General features: G+C 44.7%; 1 protein-coding gene and 1 pseudogene across 2 annotated transcripts in view; both read right to left on the minus strand.

Annotated features, from left to right (window-relative positions):
• The window catches only part of AHRR (aryl hydrocarbon receptor repressor), a 128,160-nt gene that overhangs the window by 14,613 nt on the left and 90,673 nt on the right, over positions 1-22,874 (minus strand). Inside the window, exons 4-7 of one of the 2 annotated variants that reach the window (XM_023584652.3) lie at positions 14,592-14,681; positions 10,653-10,782; positions 9,421-9,554; positions 13-206 (exon numbers count right to left, since the gene is read on the minus strand). In XM_023584652.3, the coding sequence (XP_023440420.2) occupies positions 13-206; positions 9,421-9,554; positions 10,653-10,782; positions 14,592-14,681 (548 nt within the window). Of the gene's footprint in view, positions 1-12; positions 207-9,420; positions 9,558-10,652; positions 10,783-14,591; positions 14,682-22,874 lie in introns of both variants that reach the window. The other variant, XM_004478511.5, reaches the window with a different exon arrangement.
• Positions 12,976-13,728, minus strand: LOC139439795 (transcription initiation factor TFIID subunit 9B pseudogene; annotated as a pseudogene).

Here is a 22,874-nt window from a genome sequence, read left to right on the forward strand (position 1 = left end):
GCGCTCACTCACTTGGAGTCCACGGCCACGTCCGCCCTGTGCCTCCCCCGCAGAAGCGAGCTCTTCATCTTCATCTCCACGACGGAAGGCAGGAGAACTGGCACCGCCACGCAGAACAGAGAGAGCCGGGGCGGCAGGGCGGTGCCAGACGGTGCCTTCTTCTTCTGTCCAAACAGGAATTTTAGTTTTCCTTGAAACTGCATCGTCTGGTGTTTCAGAGACAGAAATAGAGGGGTATTCATAGAGAAAATTAGCAAGAGGGTCAAAGGGCACAGAGCCAAATATGCATGATGTATTTACAGTCCTTACGGAAAGAGAGAGATGGAGAAGAAGCTCCTCCCAAATCACAGTTGACATGAACGAACTCTCGGGACACTGAAAACTTTTCTAACTCGCTGGGCCTCCTGGGGGTGTGCACTATCCCAGGCCTTCAGGAGGATCCACAAGTTTCTCTGGAGTCCCTTAATATCCTTTAATGGGCAGATACAGTCGTACGTGTGTGCATGCCAACCCCCCACGCACACTGGTGTGCATGAATCTGTATCCACCTGGGCAGCCAACAACCCAAGTCAGAGTCCGTTGGCTCCCTGATAGTAATTTGCTAAAGGAGATCATCTCTAAGGGCAGTTCCATTTCCAAATTACCATCTCTTCATTCATAATGATAAAAACCTGGTGACCAGTGATTTTATTTATCAAAAGTGTATACTGTGAGTTTGAAAGTGACCAAGTAAGTTAGGAACTTGTTACGAGAGAAAATAAAAGATCTCTCTATAATGAGAAGGCTGGGTTATAACTGAATTAGTTACCAAATACCTTGAGATACTCCCATGCTTGAGGGAAGAGAAACCCCACAACATGGCCCCACTTTCTCCCTCTTTTCTTTCCTTCTTTCCTTCCCTCCTTCCTTTCTTCCTTCTTTCCACCTGTTTATCCATCTATCCTTCCACCCTCCCTCCCATCCATTCATCCATACTTCCAGTTGTCCATCTGTCAGTTTATTCATTGAAGAAACACTTGCAGAGTACCTACTGTGTCCCAGTTGCGGTGATGTGCTGGTAAAAGTTTAACATTCAGCTCTCCAGTATAAAAAGCCCTGAGTCACAGTGTGCGCCAACTTCTGTGGTCTAAATACTTCCACTACAGCTGATTTCAAGTATCAACCTAGCTAATGTAAAGAGGATCACAGAATTCCTGCAGATTTAACAATTGACTCTTGTGGGTTCTTTCCCAGTCACAGGGTGTATGTTGGGAAGAGCCTTGGGCCGTCCAGGGCACCACTAGCCCACTAGCCCTGGTCATAAATTCTTCCAATTCAGTGTGGAGCCCCTGTGTGGAGGGGTGCAGAGGAGCAGGTTTTAATGGTAAAATATTAGCAGATGCTTATTTTGTCCATTTTTTTGCAACATTTTTTGCTTCAAATTAATTTCTCTTGCTCATTTCCTCTATTCAGTGCTTTTTTCATTTAAAAAATTTATTGATATATATCACTCACATAAACAATAAGTGTATAGTAATAGTTATGAACTTACAAAACAAACATACATCAATATATAGCATCATACAGGACTCTCATAATTCACCCTACCACCAATACCTTGCATTGTGGTTAAAATTTTAAACTAATGATGAAAAAGCATTGTCAAAATATTACTACTATTTTCCCACAACCCACCCTATTATATATTTTTATCTTTATATCATTTATATATGAACACACATAAACAATAAGCATATAGTAAAAGTTCTGGACTTACAAAGCAAACATGCATAATATTATTCAGGGGTCAACCTCCACAAACGCCTTGCATTATTGTGAGACATTTGTTACGGATTATGAAAGAATATTGTCAAAATCTTACTACTAATTATAGTCCTTGTAGTAGTTTGATATTATTGATGAATTCCAAAAAGAAATACTGAATTACATTTGTAAACTGATCTTTTTCTCTGGGCATATCAGATTATATTGGATTCATAAATTTACTTGATTAAATAATTATATAAACCTCTTGTGCCAGTAGGGCATTGAGTCCCCACCCTTTGGTGGGTAGGGACTCACAATAAAAGGCATGGCAAAGGACAGAGTTGGGGGCTTTTAATGTTGGAGTTTTGATGTTGGAGTTTGATGCTGAAATCTTAAGGTGGAGCCCCAGGAAGAGAGACAGAGCCGTTCACCTGATAGTCTACAGCTGACCTTGTGGAGGAAACAGAGGAGCTGAGCCCAAGGAACCCAGGAAGCCTGAACCCTGGCAGACGTCGGCAACCATCTTGCTCCAATATGTGGAAATAGACTTTGGTGAGAGAAGTAACCTATGTTTTATGGCTTGGTATCTGTAAGCTCCTACCTCAAATAAATATCCTTCATAAAAGCCCATAGGCTTCTGGTATTTTGCATCAGCACCCCTTGGGCTGACTAATATAGTCCTTATCTTACATTTGGTATATTTTTCCCCAAACCACCCTATTATTTTTTAAATATATTTTTTATGACAGAGGTTGTAAACTTATAAAACAATCACGCACATGTGTAGAATTCCCAAACAACATCCATCTATCTTTATACCACACTGTGGTGGAACATTAGTTACAGATAAAATAATATCATCTGATTGTTTCATCCGATTGTTACCATGTCCATAGTGTACATTTGGCACACATTCTCCATACTGCCCCATTATCAACACAGTACATCTTTGGCATAGATACAAGCATGTTACATTATTACTGCTAACCACAGTCCACAGGTCATTCCAGCTGTATTTTTCCCATGCTTCTCCACATTCCCACCACCCTGCAGTAGTGATGTACATTTGCTCTAGCTCACAAAGGACACCCTTGCATCTGTACCATCAACCACAGTTCTCATCCACCTCTTAGTTTATTGTGCTATTCAATTCCTAGATTATTCTCTAGCATTCTGTCAGTTGGCATTTACATCCCTAGTCTACCATTTTCAGTCACATCCCCATTTATAAACCAGCTGTTACTCACTGTGTGTTGCCATCCACTCTATACAGTTCCACACTTTTACAGTAAAGCTACTTAAAACTTCTACATACATTAAACATCAGTAGTCCAGCTCAGTCCTTATCTCCTTTAAGAATCCACTGCTACCACCTTGAAGATATTTTCCTACAATTTCTTCTAGAATCTTTACAGCTCTTGCTTTTATATTTAGGGTTTTTATCCATTTTGAGTTAATTTTTGGATAAGGTGTGAGATAGAAGTCCTCTTTTCCTTCTTTTGGCTATGGATATCCAGTTCTTTCAGCACCATTTGTTGAATGGGCTGTTCTGCCTGAGCTGTGTTGGTTTGACAGGCTAGTCAAAAATCACTTCACCATATATATGACGGTCTGTTTCTGAGCCATCAGTTTGGTTCCATTGGTCTATGTGTCTGTCTTTATGCCAGTACCATGCTGTTTTTACCACTACACCTAGATAATATAATTTAAAGTCTGGAGATGAGAGTTTGCTTTTCCTTTTTAAGATGTTTCTGGCTATTCAGGACTCCTTATCCTTTCAAATAAATTTGATAACCCTGTTTTCAATTTTTAAAAAATGCTGGTGGAATATTTATTGGGATTGCATTGAACCTGTATATCAATTTTAGTAGAATTGATGTCTTTGTGATATTTAGTCTTCCAATCCATGAGCATGGAATGTTCATCCAGTTATTTAGGCCTTTTTTGATTTCTTTTAACAATGAGGGGCAGTTTTCTGAATACAATGCTTTACATCATTGGTTAAGTTTATTCCTATTTGAGTTTTATCTGTCATTTTATTTTCCCCACTCTTTTGGCACTTTCGTTTACTTTTATTGATATAATTTTCATTTCTAGATTCTCTTCCAGGCCTTTCTCTCTTGTCTTTTCTTTTCAGGCTCTAGCACACCCTTTAGCATTTCCTGAAAACCTGATCTCTTGGTTAGAAATTCTCTCAGTTTCTGTTTATCTGTGACGATTCTAATCTCACCCTCATTTTTGAAAGACAATCTTGCCAGATATAAGATTCTTGGCTGGAAGTTTTTCTCTTGTGGTATCTGAAATATATCTTACCATTGTCTTCTTGCCTCCATGGATTCTGGTAAGAAATCAGTACTTAACCTTATTGGATATCCTTTATATGTTATGCATTGCTTTTCTCTTGCTGTTCTCAGAATTCTCTCTTTGTCTTTGGCATTTGACATTCTGATGAGTATGTGTCTCGGAGTTGGTCTATTCAGATTTTTTCAGGTGGGAGTACATTGTGCTTCTTGGACATGGATATCTATGTCCTTCAATAGGGTTGGGAAATTTTCTACCATTATTTCTTCAAATATTCCTTCTGCCCCTTTTCCCTTCTCTTCTCCTTCTGGGACACTCATGACATGCATGTTTGCACATCTTTTGCTGTCTTAAGTTCCCTGAGATCTTGTTCAATTTTTCCCATTCTTTTCTTCATCAGTTCTTTTGTATGTTCACTTTCAGAGGCCATTTCTTCAAGTTCACCAATCCTTTCTTCTGCCTCCTCAAATCTGCTATTATATGATTCCAATGTTTTTTAAATTTCATTTGTTGTGCCTTTCATTCCCATAATATCTACTATTTTTCTATGTATGCTTTAAAATTCTTCTTTGTGCTCATCCAATATCTTCTTTTGGTTTTTTTAAGTTTTATTTCTCTCCCCTTCCCTGGTCCGCCCCCCCCCCCCCAGTTGTCTGCTCTCGCTGTCCATTTGCTGTCTTTCTGTGTCTGCTTGTATTCTTGTCAGCAGCACCAGGTATCTGTGTCTCATTTTGTTGTGTCATCTTGCTGCATCAGCTCTCTGTGTTGTGGCACCATTCCTGGGCAGGCTGCCCTTTTGTTGCGCTGGGCGGCTCTCCTTATGGGGCACATTCCTTGAGCATGGGACTCCCCTACACAGGGGACACCCCTGTGTGGCACAGCACTCCTTGCGTGCATCAGCACTGCATGTGAGCCAGCTCATCACACAGGTCACGAGGCCCTGGGTTTGAACCTTGGACCTCCCATGTGGTAGGTGGACGCCCTATCCATTGGGTCAAATCCACTTCCCCCAATGTCTTCTTAATATCCTTAATCTCTTTAGCCATCTCATTGAATTTATTAAGGAGATTTGTTTGAACTTCTATATTAGTTTTCTCAACTCCTTTATGTCATCTGGAGGTTTATCTTGTTCCTTTAACTGGGCCATAGCTTTCTGTTTCTTGGTGTGGATTGTAATTTTTTGTTGGTGTCTTGGCATCTGGCTTACTATAGTATTTATTCTGGGTGCAGTTTTTCTCTTTAGTTTAGGGTTTCCTGCCCTTTCTCTCTTGCTGGTTATGCAGTAAGAGCCAAGGATGTACTTGGTGCTGTAAGCTGTGGAGGCTCAAGCTGCCCTCATTGCCCTAGGGACCAGTGAAGCGTCTCCCAACTTTCTCCTTTGTCAGGGGTAGGACAGAGTCACAGCTGTGTAGAATAATCGAAGTTGTGCAGGCCCAGACTGTAGTTGCCCAGAGAGACTGATGAGGCTTTGCGCCCCTTTCTCCCCTGCCTGGGGCAGGCATGGAGCTGCAGGTGTGGGCAGCAATCTATACAGTGCAGGTCCAATATGACTGCAGTTGCCCCAGTAGACTTCCAATTTTCAGTCTGTGCCAGCCAAAGTTACCCTAAGTTACCCAGATAGGCTGGTGCAGGGCCTGCCAGCCTCCTCCCTGCCAGAGTCGGGGCTAAAGCCTAGGCTAGGGCTGCAGGCTGATCTGAATGAAAGAAACTGGTTCCTACTGTCACTGTGATTTCTGGTCCTGGCTTCCCCTCCCCTTGAGGGTGGAGTCAAAATGGCAGCCACCGGCCTCTTTCCAACTTGGACAGATTCACATTCTAGCTGTTCCTAGGGTCATTCCCTAGCCAGCCAAGTCTACTAATCAGTAGCCAAAATCAGTGGCTAACCGTCTCCTCCGCCCGTTTTTGGGAAATGGAGCTTCCAATTCCAGCCACAGAACAGCTCCTGGGGCAGCTTGTGCTGCGAAAGTAAGACAATCACCAGCCTCTGCAGCTTGGCCAGTAATTTCCTGCAGATGCTGGCACAGGTGCCTGCAGCTTCCTCCCTCCCAGAGATGGGGCTGGGGCTTAGGCTAGACCTGCAATTTGATCTGGATGGAAAGAAGTCAGTCCCCACCAGCACTGGGATTCTCAGTCCACCTGCTTCCCCTCATGCCAGGCGCGAAGTTAAGATGGAGGCTACTGGCCTCAAACTTTAGCAGTTCTTAGGATTATACTTTAGCCCGCTGAATTTACTCATCAGTAGCTGAAGTTGTGCCCAACCATCTCTTCCTTCCCCATTTTTGGGAAGTGGAGCTTTCAATTCCAGTCATGGAACAGCTCCAAGGCAGCTTGTGCCTCCAGTGGAGGATGGGCACTGGCCTCCATGGCATGGAGCGCTCTACGTACAAGTTTTCTCTGCAGATGGGCAGTCTCCTCCTTCCATTCCTTCACGTATGTGGCAGGATGCTCTTCTGGTCTCCTGCAGCCCCCCAACAGGTGCATCAGCTAGTCCCACATAGCTCTGGGTGTTTGCTAACTGCCCTGTAGCAGGAGCTGACTCTAGGAGCGCCTTACTCTGCTGCCATCTTGCTGGGTCTCCCAGCGCTTTCTTTTATAGTTACATTTTTACCTATATTTCAGTCTCTACCTAATTGTATAGTAAAATCCCCTCAATTTGTGTTATCTGGGAATAGAGTTTTCAATGTAACAGGAATTGATTATTCAATTTTTTTAAAGATTTATTTATTTATTTTTAATCCCCCCCCACCCCGATTGTCTGTTCTCTGTGTCTATTTGCTGCGTCTTGTTTCTTTGTCCGCTTCTGTTGTCGTCAGCGGCACGGGAAGTGTGGGCAGCGCCATTCCTGGGCAGGCTGCACTTTCTTTCGTGCTGGGTGGCTCTCCTTATGGGGCGCACTCCTTGTGCGTGGGGCTCCCTACGCGGGGGACACCCCTTCGTAGCAGGGCACTCCTTGCGTGCATCAGCACTGCGCATGGGCCAGCTCCACACGTGTCAAGGAGGCCCAGGGTTTGAACCACGGACCTCCCATGTGGTAGACGGACGCCCTAACCACTGGGCCAAGTCCGTTTCCCTCAATTTTTTAAAATGAGCAACAACATTCCTTATCTGCCAATAGTAGCTTCCTCAATTTACACAAAATCTAGAACAAAATATTATCAAAATAAAGACTTTATTGTCAACCAATTTCCTAAATAAAAGATGAGGAATTATAAGTATTTGTGCTAGCAGAAGACACAGGGTAGTGATGTAAGCGGAATAGCTGCATTTTGTAAAGGGTCCTGGAGGGGTGGGGAGAAACCTGCAAAAATATGCAGACACACAAGCTCCTCTGCTGTAGGGAAAAGCCCTGGTTCAGAACCTCAAAGGTCAAGAGCGAGCCCCCCCAGCACCTTCCTTACACACCTGAGTCAACAGGATCATTTCAGCCACACTATCTTATTAAGAATTAACATACCCATCTTTGTTAATCAAAGGCATAGATGTAGACATATCAGGGGAGGTAATAATCAGGAGAACGCAGCTACTGTTTCACTGCAAGATGGCTGAAGCTAAAGTGTTGCCATAAAATACGCGTCACGGCCAGGAGGCATTGAGAAGCAACACACTAAGCTGCAGTCACTCTTGCAAAATGTAGAGACTTGCTGGGTGGGGGGTCTGTGATGGGTGTGGGCCATTTGGGTTGGAACATGGACCCTGGAAGTGCAGTATCTCCCAGTGGGGAGGAACCAGTTAGGCAAGGGCCCAGCTCACCCCATAGATAGAGTAGGGAACACCCCACAGGCAGAGTGGGGTTCACCCCACAGAGCAGGCTCAGAGGGCAAGGAGGGTTGTGGGGGGAGCTTTGGGGCAGGGGAATGGCAGGAGGGGTTTTGGGTGAAGGGTGGACAAAGGGGGAGCAGGAGGCTGTGTGGGTGCAAGGGGCAGTAAGAAATCAGACACCCCCAGGTAAGTGTACACCTGCCCAGTGGTCTCCTTGTGGGGTGTGCCCTGAACCAGCTCTGAATGTGAGGTGAGCTCAGGACAGGGGTCTGCATCACAGGCCAGTGGCTCTTGGCTCCTTCATGGCCCTAGGAGGGTATCTCCTGCCCACTCATCATCCCCCTGAATGAGGAGCTCGAAGAGGAAATGGTACAACATGAGAAATGGAAACCCCAAGGACTGATTTGCAGGAGAGAAGATTAAAAGCAAAAATCTTGGCTAAGAGCTGTGGGTCTTGGTTGCTTATGCCAGCCACAATGGGCACTTTTTTCTGCCTCTTCAGTCCCTGGCAGGTTATGTCAATTCCTGTCCCAGCTCTGTAGGACCATGGGGGTACGTGTGGGAAAGAATGTTAAATAAACGAATTTTAAATACAGGTGAAACTAAAGCTGAATAAGTGTTACATTGTCTGGTAGTTTGAGACTCTGTGTACCCCAGAAAAGAACGTCCTTAGAGCTAATGCATAGCTGTGGTTGTGAGCCTAGTGTAGGTGGGACCTTCTCATTAGATCACTTCAGTTAAGGACTTTTATTAGGTTACTTCAGTAAGGCATGACCCAGGGTGTGTCTTAATACTTTTACTGGGGTGCTTTATAAATGGGATGAATATAGAGAGACAGAGAGAACCCCCAGAAGAGAGAAAGTCCCAGAAGACAGAGCAGAAATCAGTGGAACCCAGGAGAGAGCCAGAGATGGAGCAGCCAGAAGCTGGAAGTAGTGGAGCTGGAGGAGAAGGCTGGGACTGGCAGATGCCGCCGCGTGCCTGCCCACGTGACAGGGAAGTCCAGGCTCACCGGAGCCGATCTTCAGGGAGAAAAGCATCACTTGGCAAAGCCTTGATTTGGACATCTTCATGACCTCAGAACTTTAAACATAAATTAATGAATCCCCTTTGTAAAAGTTCACCCATTTCTGGTATATTGTCTTGGCCGCCTGTAAGTCACTAAAACACATTCTGTAAAAATCTACTGCAGATTTTTAAATGTATTTACAGGAATTTCATCTACCTCATCTCATTGCTTCTGTCACAGATGACACATTTTCAAGCACTCGTTCGCGCATCCACGCACTGCTACTAAACCCTCACTCCATCAAGGCCTTGTACTATTAGGAGCCTTCCACTCCACACGGGGTCCTCCCCCTCCCCCACAAAGGGGACGCTGACGCAGCTGGAATCTGAGTGCAGATTAACAGCAACCCACAAAGGACCCACGGGGCGTGGCTCAACTGCATCCTTGGAGTAGGCAAGTAGGACGCAGCATCTAAACATCACCCCTACAGCCCCTTTCTCCTGCACTCCATTTTCCTCTGAAGAAGTCAGACTTCTGTATCGGGGTGAAATGTCCTCTCAGACATCAAGGAAGCTGCAGCTGTGGCCCCAGACAGGCTCACTCACCAGGAAGCCAGAGGTGCTGTCCAGCAGGCAGCGGACACGGCAGACAAAGCAGCGCGTCAGGAAGGCCGAGTACTCCGTGGGTGGGCCCATGCCACCTTCCTGGGCCTTGAGCAGCCTCCCAAGGATGGCATCTTCTGCTGACCGTGAAAGTTTAAAGGGGAAAATAAGTGCAGGGGGAGGCAGATGGGCAAGAGAGAAAACTTAATTCTAATAAATACAAGGTTGTGGGTGTAACAGCAAGCTCTATAGCATGTAACACACATGCCCCCATCTTGGGACCATAAGGTCACATAACATGTTCTCTCCATAGTTCCCCTTCCAAAGCCCCACTACCCCCATAGAGATGGCCACACTATGAATTTTGTGTTTATTATCCCTTACTTTTAAAAAAAAAAAGTCAGTTTTAGTACATATGTACATATGGCTATCTATCTATTGATTGCTTCTTGTGGAGCTTTATAAAATATTATCCACACAATATTATATTTCTAATGTAAACCAGGCTGTTGTGTCAGGCCATGGTGGAAACTTGCCTTTGAGTTATTATTTAAAACTCCTGTAGAGATTTGTATACTGGACAATCCCAGGTAGATTCATCTCCCAGGGCAGGCAGCCACCTGCCTCTCGCTTCAGAGCCCTTGATGTATCTGCCCCTTGAAGGTGATGTGAAAAGTGCCCCTTGGTGGATGCTCGCCCTTCTTTCTATTACCTACTGATGCCAGGCTTGTCTGTACACACAGCTACCTTTTAAGCAGGCAGGGCCATGGGTTTGCTAGGGATGGACCTGGGTTTGGGGGGATCATGTACACAAAGGCCAACCATCTCTAAATAAGCAAAAGACCTTCAGGTAAATCTAATGTGGCCTGGGCCAAATAAATTTGCCGAAGGATGTGAGTCTTGAGGGGAAGTTTCCAAAATGACAGACAAGTACTTCAGCATCTTGGAGAGGTGGTGAGAAGCTGAGGTAGCCTCAAGCCTGGCAGATAACAAAAATGTAATCAGAAAGGCCAATGCATATGGGAACCAAACAGAAAAGATGAGAAGGGAAGTGGGGAGGAGATCTCTGTGTGCATAATGGCAGAGGTCTCTCAGAAAAGGTGAAATTTAGTGCTACATGCAATCTGGAAGGGAAAGGAACAAGAGCAAGTGTGGTGGGTAATAACATGCTTCCACATGTTTGGTTTGCACTCTCCACACCCAGTGCCCTGAAACACCCACACCTGGGCACCCACCTGTCTCTGAGCGCAGCGGCTGCCCAAATGCCACCTGAGGGGGGTCCATGGCCCAGTGCAGCTGCCGGCAGAAGTCCTGGCGGTCATCTACGTGAATGTAGTCATAAATATTCTGGTGCATCACGTCGGTCTGAAATAGCGAAGCAAAGTTACTTTACCCTTACACTAAATGAATTTATTCCCTTTATTCCAGGGATCAATTACTGCAAACATTTCTACATCCATCTGTCAAAAACAGTCACATTCATGAAAGGACACTCCTGAGGAGACGATGCAAGCTTGGTCCTGAGGCCCTGCCACGCCCTGCCTGGAAGGATGCGCTCTCAGAGCCGAGGATGCCCCCAGCTGCAGAGCCGGAGAAGGGCAGGGGAGCTGCTCACCAGCCTCCCCGCAGCAGCTCCGTGGCTCAGACTCCTTGGACCGAAGGTAAGTTCACCAGTTTTTAACGCTATGAATGCAATACTATACCCCTTTACTGCTGCTTCTGTGTTACCAACTGAGAATTCTTTATAATAAACGCATCCTGTTCCAATCACTGTGGGGCTTCTGTGTCCTGAATGGACCCTGTTCTTCAAGTCTCAACGTTCTATTTAGATCTTTCTCAAATCCACCTGTTCTTTTTTCATCATATGCTATACTTTTTTAATGCTCAGGTTTGTATTGATAACCTTGGAACAAATACATCAATAATAAATCCTTACAGTTCTATAGCATTTTACAATTTTGGAGAAACTTTCACATATGCTGATTAAACCTGCCCAACATCCCTTGAGGCAGGCAGAGTAACTGTTATTTTCCAGTTAGTGGGGAGGAAAACAAGGCTCAGCAGTGAAATAAGGTCACACAGTTGGTAAATGATGGAGCCTGGACTAGAACCTCGGCCTCCTGACATGCTGAGGACATTCAAGGTACGACATCCATGCTATAGGATCAATATTTCTCTCCTACGAAGCTGATCAGATCTGTTTTTAATAAGCTTTATACTACCTTTCCCTAATAGCCCAAGACACTCAAACCGTGATGGACATTTCTACCCTGTTATAGGACAATTTAAACTCAAGAAATACAGAAAAGTTCCGGTTATATTTGTGAAAGTTTTACAATTTTTCCCAATAAAATTCTCAGACGTATATATGGAAAATAGGGAAAGGTGTTTAGCCGTGCAGCCACATTGGGAAACCAATGCCAAGTGCACCTAAATGCAAGTCACATCACACAAATTTGCTTTCTGTCTCGGCCTTGTCGGGGAAGGAGAACCATTAGCATCTACTTTGAGGTTTGATCCCATCCTATATGTGACCTCCTCAGCAACAAGCTAGAAAAAGGATCTGAGCTATTCCAATAGGAGGCTCCCAGCAGTAGTGACCCAGCACGTGTGCACGGGCTAGAAAGGAAGAAAACACTCGAGTGGTTTTGCCTCAGTCCAGAGTAAATGTACTTATCAAGGCAGATTTTAACGAGTTATTACATCTTCTATGTTAAATTTAGAACTATTAAATGTAGAGCTATTAACTTGGAATAAAAGACTGAAACTGAATGTAACTGCCTATGTATCAAAAGCAGAGTAAAGCTGGACAGGCACAAAGGGGAAGGGAAAAACCAAACTGCTCTTGTAGCGAGAGAAAAACACCCACTATAACCTTCAGTTTAAAGCGAAACAACATCAGGCATGTAGAGCATGATACTCAACTGTATTGTCATAATTCAATTTATGGCTTTTTAATTTAAGAGGAATGGGAAGAGTTCCTACAGAAAAGCCTATAGGGTGTTCAGAAATGAATAGGGTGAGAGGAGGTGGGAAGTTAGGAAAGAAAAAAAAAAAACAAGTACATTCAAAATGGATTTAGAATTCCTCTAAATCCATCTCTCTCAGAAATGTTTCCTAAATTGAGAGATTTGGTCAAAGAATTTAGGGACAATAAAGGTGACTACATGCTTTACAAAGAAAGGAGTATTTCAATGCAGATTAGAAAACATGCTGTTAAAGATTAGTCACTGACCTACTGTAGCAATGGAAACTGAAGTGCTGCTGTCAGTGACACACCGCAGAAAACCGCCTCCAAAAACAGAACTTGCCCTAGTAGGACTTGACGTTAATGAAACCCTTAAGAAACAATTATGTAACCTTTTGTACTTTAAAACCTAATGAAAAAACACTGTTGCTCTTACTAAATGAAGTATGACAGTTTTAACAAAGGTGAAAAATATTGCAGCTACATCTAAGTTTTCCAAGATACAATCTGAGAAGACCTAGAATGCTCCAGTTTATTATACTGGGCTCAAAACCAACTATACTTTTGAAATCTAGGCTGGACTACATTCCTTACTTAGTATTATCATCTTCTTGTTTTCTCTTCAATGGATTTGATTCATTGGCCGCATTCTGTATGAAACCACGTTGGTGGTAATAAGAATATTTTGGGGCCCAATCATTGATGGATTACTTAGAACATTCTGAACTGCATTTGTTGCAGGAACTGGTTTGGCAGGTGTGGACTGAGAATCTGTGAATCGCTGGCTTGTCACTGACACTGGAGTTGGAATTTTACTGGGACAGACACTGGCTGTGGGCTGCTGTCGCAGGAGTGGCAGGTCCGCTGCTGACAGCACCGGCACTTACCCGTGGCACTCGTCTCCCGGGGTCAGGTCGCTTCTGAATCTGAAGGACTTAGTCTCGTGTGGAGCTGTTGAGCAGTATCTGTCTAGGTCCTGCCTATGGCTTACTCAGTGGTAAAGGGGCTGATTTTCCTGCCTTGCCATTCTCCTGGAGGAGGAGAGGTTAGAGATTGGTCGGCATGACACTGCGCTGCCAGTCTCGCATCATCTGCATCAGAATTAGGTTTCTTCGCATGGCTTGAATAAAGGTTTGCGTCATCCAGAAGCATAGTCACCTATTGGAAAGCCAATCCCAGTGTCTGATTATAACCCGTGGCTTGCCCTCTGTAACTTCCGTATCCTTCAGGACGAGTGCCCTCACCAGACCTCCCTCGGGCCATCTCGCTGGAGCCCGCGGGGTCCAGCCACTAGCCCTCTGGTGGGTTGTACCTTCTTTATATTGCTTCTTCAATCTTTTCATCCTTTTAAACAATGATTTCTAAAAATTTAATTTCCAGTTTCTTTCAGATTGTTTTGTCAGCATTCTCGGGGGGAGTGCCAATTCTGTTTACTTGGTCTGCTGAGTCTGCTCAGAGCCTGCTGGTGCCTTTATCCCTTTGTGCTGTGAAGGGATAGTTTTGAGGTGTGGCTTGTGGATGTGTAGCTAATGCGGCATGCTTTTGCTCCTTTGGGTGCCTTGTGACTTTTATTTCCAGATCTGGGGAGCTGGCATTATTCAATAGTGTAAATTTGGGTTCCATATTTCAAGCTTCTGATTTTTCAAGAGAGACAATTCTCTTCCCGGTGACCAAGCAGGGCAAAGCTTGCTTGACCTTCCTTGGGCCATGGGTGGAGGCTCTTTACCTCCCCTCTTCTTGGGTGAGCGACCCCTCCAGGCTCCTGGTGTCTGACGGGTCTCAGTCCCAACTCTCTGCCTCAGGGCCTGGAATCATCCGGGCGGGGCTGTCCCAAACGGATTACCTGCTCATCAGTAAGAGCTTTTCCGAACGTACTGTTCCGAATGCACGGGGTATCTGCGGTTTAAGACGTCAGCTGGGGGGCTGCCGAAGGGGCTGCTGCCGGCCGGGAGAGGCCTGCACCTGCTCCCTGGGCCTGGACGCTGTGAGCTGCCCTGTGCGGGGCCGGGGGCGGGTCCCACCGCCAGGGCGTAATGCACACGCTTCACAACTCTCCCCCTGGCCCCGCGCCCGGACTTACCTGGCAAAACCGCAGTGATGAGAAACGCTTACTTTTAAAGAGCCTTTTAAATCTCATTGGCAAAAATGCAAAAGTAACACAATCCTCACACTTAACAGATCAAAAAGCAGTTTCTGCTCCACCTACCTGATGGAAGCCCAGATAGTCCACAATCGTTGCTGATGCATAAAATATCATTCCTTCTGCGCTCACCACCAGAGCAAAGCCGTCCAGAGACTAGGGAAAAACAGCGGCAAAATGGAAGTCGGCTTCCGGAAACATCCGGGGAAGCACCCCAAATGTGAAAGTGCGAATGTTTCCAGCCCTTCCTCCCGCTTCTGTTCATATTCCCAGCTCCAGTAAGCCCCGAGTGGAGCGTATTTGCTGCCGCTTCGACAGGTGCAAAGCTGGCGGGGCAGGGACTCAGGCCCAAGGCCTGGCTGTTCTCGCTGGCCATGAACGTAACATTTATTTCGTGAAATACAAACATCGTGTAGACATAGTGACACATCAGTACACAAAGGAGAGTAAGAGAACAAAAAGGAAACTTCTCATGGACTTTCCCACACTTCCTTTTCTATAGTTTGGAATGTTTTTGGTGTTTCTAAGAGTTTTTATCATGAAGTAGTGTTGCACGTTATCAAGTGCTGCTTCTGTATCTACGGAAATCATCACATGATTTTTCTTTGTCAGTGTGGTGAATTATGTTGGTAGGTTGAATCGCTCTTGCATTTATTGAGTAAATCCCTTCTGATTGTGATTATTTTTCTTTATACATTCTTGGAATTTATTAATTTCACTAAGGAGTTATGCAACTATGTGTGAAATAAAACCGGCCTATAATTTTCTTTCCTTATTTTGATGTGAAATATATATAACCACCAAAATGTGAGTCAGATACTCGTCCCTCTTACTTCATTTCCTCAAGATGAGGTGACCTACCTGCCACGGGAAGCCTCGGTTCACCCAGCCTCTAAGATCTTCGAGTTCTGGCACACGTTGGGGGGATGGTGGGCAAAGCATGGATTTTGATACCAGTTCCATTTATTTGATGGTTTCTGGTGTATTCAAATTTTCTCTTTTTTCTTTTATCAAATATGGCATCTTAAATGCAGAAATGCATCCTTTTCTCTGATTTTTAAAATCAGTGTACATTGTTAACAATGTGTTGATGATTTTAAAATCTCAATTATATTTGTAATCATTGGGGGGCATTTGTATTTTTTGTTCTTGTGGGGGTTTTGCATGTGATTTTTCCTTTTTTGGTGGAGAAAAGCGGGCATGAAGTCAAGTCAGGCTCTGCTTAGAGTCTTGCTTTATTTGAAGAGCAAGCCCTCCGGCCCATCCTACAGTGGGCCATTGGGAAGTGGAGGGAGGTTGGGGCACCTGGACAACTACAGAGCTTTCCTCCCAGAGGCTGGAGCTTCGCTCAGGTTGGTATCGATGAAAGAACAGCTATTGCACCAGATATGCTTTGCATGACAGAGCGTTTGGGCTAAGCAGCTCTGGTTCATTCTAAGACACACATTCATTCATTCAGCAGCAAATTCCAGGCTAGAGACCGAGACACTGGGAGACCCCAGAAGTAGCAAAGGAGCCCACGCAGGCCCTGCAGGTGCTGCTGCGGCCCCGGAGACCAGGGTGGGCTCGGCAGCCCCACAGATCAGCCTGTTTCCCCAGAGGACCTTCTCTCACACACGTAGGCCCGCTCAGGCCAACTGGCCTTGGGACCCAGCCCTGGAGTGGACGCGGCTGCCAGCCCCCTGGGCACCGGCTCCCTGGCCCTCTGCCCTAGCTGTGGCTCCACTGCCCGGTCATCCTGTCTGGGGCACAGGGGGGCCCGCGTGAATGTGGGCTCCTCGTGCCCCTTCCTGACTTGCCTGCGCACCCAGGCTGGTTTTACCAGGACACCTGATGTCCAGCTGGAAGACTGCCCTGGAGGGGAAGGGCCTGGACTGGGGCCGGTGGGCGGAGGATGGCACAGGGGTCTGCAGCGTGACAGCAGGTGGCCCGCGGCGGGGTTCCCCCGTGTCAGCTGCTTTGTCCCCCCGACACACGAGGAGCCCCTTGCCCTCTCTGCACCCTCAACGAGGGGCCAGTGCCTGCAGGGTGGCAGCCTGGAGTGACCTGGGCAGGGAGCCTTGCAGGTAAGCTGATGGCAGAGTCCCATTCTGGAGGCTCTGAGCTATTGGCTCCTTGTCGCCGTCACCGAGGGAATCGACCCAGCCCCAGCGCTCCCTCCAAACCTGGGAAGACCCCGTGGCAATCGACAGAACCGGGGCTGCCCCCACCGTGTGACTGCGATGGGAGCTGGCCCCCACACCCTGCAGGGGCCGTGTTCCCCAACTCTTCCCGCCAGTACCCACTCCCCCCAAAGCCAACAGTTTAAGGAAGGCCTGACGCCACACCAAGGCAGGCTGACCTGTCCACAGAGAAGAGGGTGGATAAGGGGGTTCTGAGGGGGTGCGAAGGGGGGCTGTTGGAGATGCTGGGACTTCCTTGGAGAGGGCAGGTTTGTGCGGTTTCTCCGCTCCGCGCTGAGCCCAGGCGGCCGCGTGGGGGGCGCAGGAAAGCCCTGGGGGGTGGGGCACGTGCAGGTGGGGAGGGCCAGGCCCACCGGCCGTGCTTCCTGGGGGGGCCACCTCTCAGCCCTGGCCGCCCCCAGCCCACCACCTCTCCTGGCGCCGGGAAAGGAGGTGGGTCCCCAGAGGGCCAGGGCGCCTGTCCCTTCCTGGGCTGAGGCCAGGTTACTGCCCACCCCTCCTGCCGGCGCATGGACTCGTGGAATCGCTCAGGGCAGCCGGGGGCCCCCAGGCGCCCGCACGGAGGCCAAATCTCTAATTCCTGCGCAGGTAACTTAAAAAAACCGAGGGATCACTACCAAGGACCAGCTGATGATGCAACTAGAAAAGGACCTTGAATTAAAGGTTCAACGCGGACCAGCAGAATATCCCTGTCTACATATAATAACAGGAGTTAAAAATGCTGTTTGACCTAAAGTAAGGGGGAAATGGAAAGGACAAATGAGTTTATATGGCTATGAGTCTCTAAAAAAGAGTATGGAGGTTGTCAGAAGGATTGCCCTTATGCACACCTGAGCGGAGTCTCAGAGACAGATAAAGTAGATACAACCCCAGATACTGGTTCTTTTGAGGGCTAAAGAGACCCACAGGTTCTATGGTCAGGGCAGATGGGGTTCACTGCCATGTCAGTTGGCCCTTCTTTGGAGCTGATGTTTCTGCGTGATGAAGCTGGACTCAGATGGGATCCTTTTCACAAGCCTTTCATGCTACTTTACTGGAATTGTAGTTGGTGCTGGGGCTTAAGATATATCTAGGGGATTTGCATCTCTGGACTGACAATATGATAGCCAGACCCTGAGCCTCAACAGACTTCAGCTCCTACACTCTGATTTATTGGACTTATTCCACTCAGCTAACATGGAGTTGAAGAATGTCAACCACCACACCATGGAACCTAGAGTGCCTACAACTGAAAGCAGGAGGATTGCATCCAGTATCCATGTGGAATCTAAACCCCCTCTTGACACAGATGTGGAATGGACACAACCAAGCCAAGGTCCACAGGAAGGAGGAATACAGTAAGGATCAGAGTGGACTTAATGATATTCTATTCATGAACTATTGTGGTTAATAATCGAGAAAATGTGGCATTGATGTGGAAAAAGTGGCCATGATGGCTGCTGGGTGCGGGGAAAGGGAGGAAGAGAAGAGATGTGGAGGCATTCTTGGGACTTGGAGTTGTCCTGGGTGGTGCCCCAGGGACAATTGCCGGATGCTGTATGTCCTCCCATGGCCCACTGGATGGAATGTGGGAAAGTGTGGGCTATGGTGTGGAACACGGGACATGGGGTGCAGCGATGCCCAGAGATGTACTCACCAGACGCAATGGATGTGACATGATGATGAGGGAGAGTGTTATTGGGGGGGGAGTGGTGAGGTAGGGGCAGTGGGGGCGAATGGGGACCTCATATTTTTTTAATGTAATATCTTTTTAAAAAATGAATAAATTGAGTAGAATTTGAAAAAAAAAAAAAACAACCCAGGTGGGCCAACTACAAAACCACCTGTAAAACTAAAAAATGTGTTCACAGTCTAAGGATTTCAGTAGGTGAATCCGTTTCCTAATGTTCTGGTAAGCATTTGTTGGCTTATAAAGTAATATACATATTTAGGAGAACTTCAAGTCCTGAAAATGTCCTAAATGATATTGCAGGGATAGATGCTGGACATTGTATGTCCCACCATGGCCCACTGGGTGGACTGGGGGAGAGTGTAGTCTACAATGTAAACTATCATCCATGGGGTGCAGCAGTGCTCCAAAATGTATTCATCAAGTGTAGGGAATGTGCCACGATGATAAAAGGGGCTGTTGATGTGGGAGGAGTGGGGGAAGTCTGGGGTATAAGAGAACCTCTTATATTTTTTAATATAACACTTTTTGTGATCTATGTATCTTCAAAAAAATACAATTAAAAAAATAGGTAAGTAACATATACAGATTGCATAGAATACAGAAAAGCATAAAAAAATAAAAACAAGCAGTTTCCCTCCTCAAAGGCAAAGGTTTATGTTGCTGTGGACTCTTTTTCTACAAATGTTCATGCATATTTTAGATACTTTTAAAATGTATTATTTTTATGATGTTTGTGTCTGTACAGATACATATCAAAATAGTAATGGATTAAGTGATATGATGTCTGGAATTAGCTTCAAAATAATCCAGTAGTGAGGTACAGAAGTTAAACAAGATTAAACAGCGCTTTAAATATGCCAAATCTGTTCTCTGTGCTTTTGTGCATGTTGGAAGTTTTTATTATAAAGTAATGCTATATTCCATTATGGAAAAATTAGATAACACTAATAATCAAGAAGAAAGGCAAGTCGCCTTAATTCACCATTTGGGAAGAGTGATGATTAACATTCAAAGTGACCGCCTTGAAGTCTGAACTCAGGGGCGTGCTATGCACGCACGGCGCTGGGACAAATGCCGTTTTCACCTGCTGTTAGGAAACTCTTTCCTGGTCAAATAATATCCATGCAGCAGTCCAGCTCCCCCTGACGGGCCCTGACCAAGCGTCAACCATTGACTGTTGCCTCATGTCTCGCAAATTAAGTTTTCATCAAGTTTGTGGCCATTGGCAGTATATCATAATACTTACTTCCCTGAATGCTTGACTTGAATTCTTGGGCACATCTTACTGTTTTTTTCCATTTTGGGATATTTGCCAAGTTGGTAAGTGAGCAATTATTTCACAATTATTTAAATGTCCTTTCTTTGATTACTAATGAGAGACTGAAAATGTTTCATATATTCAATGATAACTTGTATTTCTTTTTTTGTAAACTGCTTGTGCATGTCATTTGCTAATTCTTCTCTTGGGGTTTTAAAAATTAATTTCTAAGAGCTTATATGATATTGATATTGGAGACCTGCAGGCAGTGGAGGAGAACGGAGGCCGCTGAAATCCAAATTTCCAAACTTTCTACGAAATGATAGAGAACATCAGGAACAAGTAGGACTATACAAATCCATGCCCTTGGCACAACGAGAGCACAGAAAATGCTATAAACTTCAAACTATGAATAAGCAGAAAAACCAATATCAAATCCTAGTCAGCGTAAACTGATTGTTACAAAAGAAAAAAAGTATATAATTCCTCCTCAAGAAACAACAGAAAGAAGAGTCAATTAAATCCAATGTCAGTAGAAGGGAAATAAAAATGAGAGTAAAAAATAAATGCTATACAGGGAAGCGGACTTGGCCCAGTGGTTAGGGCGTCTGTTGACCACATGGGAGGTCCGTGGTTCAAACCCTGGGCCTCCTTGACCCATGTGGAGCTGGCCCATGCGCAGTGCTGATGCGCGCAAGGAGTGCTGTGCCATGCAGGGGTGTCCCCCATGTAGGGAAGCCCCACGCACAAGGAGTGCACCCTGTAAGGAGAGCCGCCCAGTGCGAAAAAAGTGCAGCCTGCCCAGGAATGGCGTGTCCCACAAGGAAAGCTGACACAACAAAAAGAAACACAGATTCCCGTGCCGCTGACAACAACAGAAGTGGACAAAGAAGATGATGCAGCAAATAGACACAGAGAACAGACAACCGGGGCAGGGGGGCGGGGAAGGGGGGAGAAATAAATAAATAAGTAAATAAATAAATAAATCCTTTTAAAAAATTAAATGCTATTATTTAAAATGGTCAAATAAAAGAGAATATTAACAAAATAAAATTTGGCTCTTTGAAAAGATTAATAATATTGATAAACCCCTAGCAAGATTGATAAAGGAAAATAAAAATTATTGACACCAGGAATTAAAAAGGATATATCATTATAGAACCTACAGACATTAAAAGGACAGTAAGGAAATATTTTTTAAATGTTCAATAAATTACACAATTTAAATGGAATGAACAAATTTTTGAAAAACACAGATTAACAAAACCGATATAAGAGGATCTAGAAAATTTAAATAGCTCAATATCTATTAAACAAATTGAACTTGTAATCAAAATCCTCCCACAAATAAAACTCCAAGCCCACATCCAAAAATTTAAAATACTAGGAATAAATCTAGGGAAATATGTTCAAGACTTATATATTGAAAACTATGAAATATTATATATGAAAACTATGAATATTGAGACAAGAAGACCTAAATAAACTAAGTATTACAACGTTCATGGATTGAAGTTGGTTAAAAATTCCATCTCCCTAATTTGATCTAATCTAGATAAAATGCAACCCCAGTCCTAATCCCAGTGGGGGGTGGGGTTTGGTAGAAATTGACAAACTGATTCTAAAATTTACACAGAAATGCAAAGGACCTAGAATTACTAAAGCAGTCTTGTTAAATAAGAACAAAATTGTAGGACCTGTACTAACTGTCTCTATGACTTACTATAAAGTTATAGTAATCAAGATGATGTGGTCTTGGTGTAAGGATAGACAAACCAAGTTTCAACCAAGGTATTAAGTCAGTCCAGTGGTGAAAGGAGAGTCTTTTAAACAAATGTTGCTGCGACATCTGGTTATCCAGAAAAAATAAATAAACCTGGACTCCTCTCATTCCATACACAAAAATTAATACAATATATGTCATAGATCTAAACATAAAACCCAGAACAATATAGCTACTAGAAAGAAAAACAGGAAAATATCTTTGTGATTTTGGAGTAGTCAGATTTGAATAGGTCACCAAAACACTAGCTATTAAAGAAAAAAGCTTGTAAAATTGGACTTTGTTGAAAGAGGCCATTAAAAATGAAGGGGCATAATGAAAATCAGAAATGGGGGGGCAGGGCATTACTACCAATCCCACTGAAATAAAAAGGATTATAAGAGGGTGCTATGAACAACTACTCTGTTTTAGTTTGCCAAAGGACTATCAATGCAAAGTACCAGAAATGGTTGGCTTTTATTTATTTGGGGTAAATGCTTACAGTTCCGAGGCCTTGGAAAGTCCACCTCAAGGCACCTGAGGGGTGCTTCCCTTTAAAAATCAGCTGCCACGTGTTGAAGAGAGATGGGAGTGACCTCTGCCCAGGTCTCTGCCTTCCGTTCTGGGCTGCACCAGAGCCAGGTGCAGCCCAGGTGCTTTTCTCCTACTGAGCCTCCTTTCCCAGGCTTGGCTGCCCTACTTTTATCCTACCAGGTAAATGGCTTATCTCTCCCTGGGCCTCGGCTCTTTGAGCCTCTCCTTCCTTTAACATGGCGGAATCAAATATGGCAGAGCTCACTTTTCCTTTGTGTCTCCACTTATATCAATACCAGCAAGAGGGCAAAAACTCAACCTGAACCATGCCTCACTGAGGTAGTCCAACTAAAAGGGTCTCACACCCACAGGAACAGATTAGTCCATAAACATAATCTTTCTCTTTTCTGGGATTCATAAAATAATTTCAAATTGCCAAAAACTGTACACCAAAAAAAAATTAGATAACTTAGATGAAATGGACAAATTCTCAGAAACACACCAACTATCTACTTTGACTCAAGAAGAAACAGAAGATCCCAACAAACCAATGACTAGTAAAGAGACTAAATCAGTTATCATAAACCTCCCCAAAAAGAAAACCGCATGAACAGATGGCTTTACAGGTAATTCTACTAAAAATTCCAAGAAGACTTAACTCTATTTTGGCTCAAACTCTTCCAAAAAATTGAAGAAGAAGAAACACTCCCTAATTCATTCTACGAGGCCAACATCACCTCCACACCGAGGCCAGATAAAGAAAACCACCAGAAAAGAAAACTAAAGCCCAATATGTCTTATGAATATAGATGCAAAAATCATCAACAAAATACTAGCAAACTGAATCCAACAGCATATGAAAAGAATTATACACCAGGATGAGTGGATTTATCCCTAGTATGCAAGATTGGTTCAACATAAGCAAATCAATTAATGTAAT

The sequence above is a fragment of the Dasypus novemcinctus genome, chromosome 2, assembly GCF_030445035.2.
Source record: "Dasypus novemcinctus isolate mDasNov1 chromosome 2, mDasNov1.1.hap2, whole genome shotgun sequence".
NCBI classification, from domain to species: domain Eukaryota; kingdom Metazoa; phylum Chordata; class Mammalia; order Cingulata; family Dasypodidae; genus Dasypus; species Dasypus novemcinctus.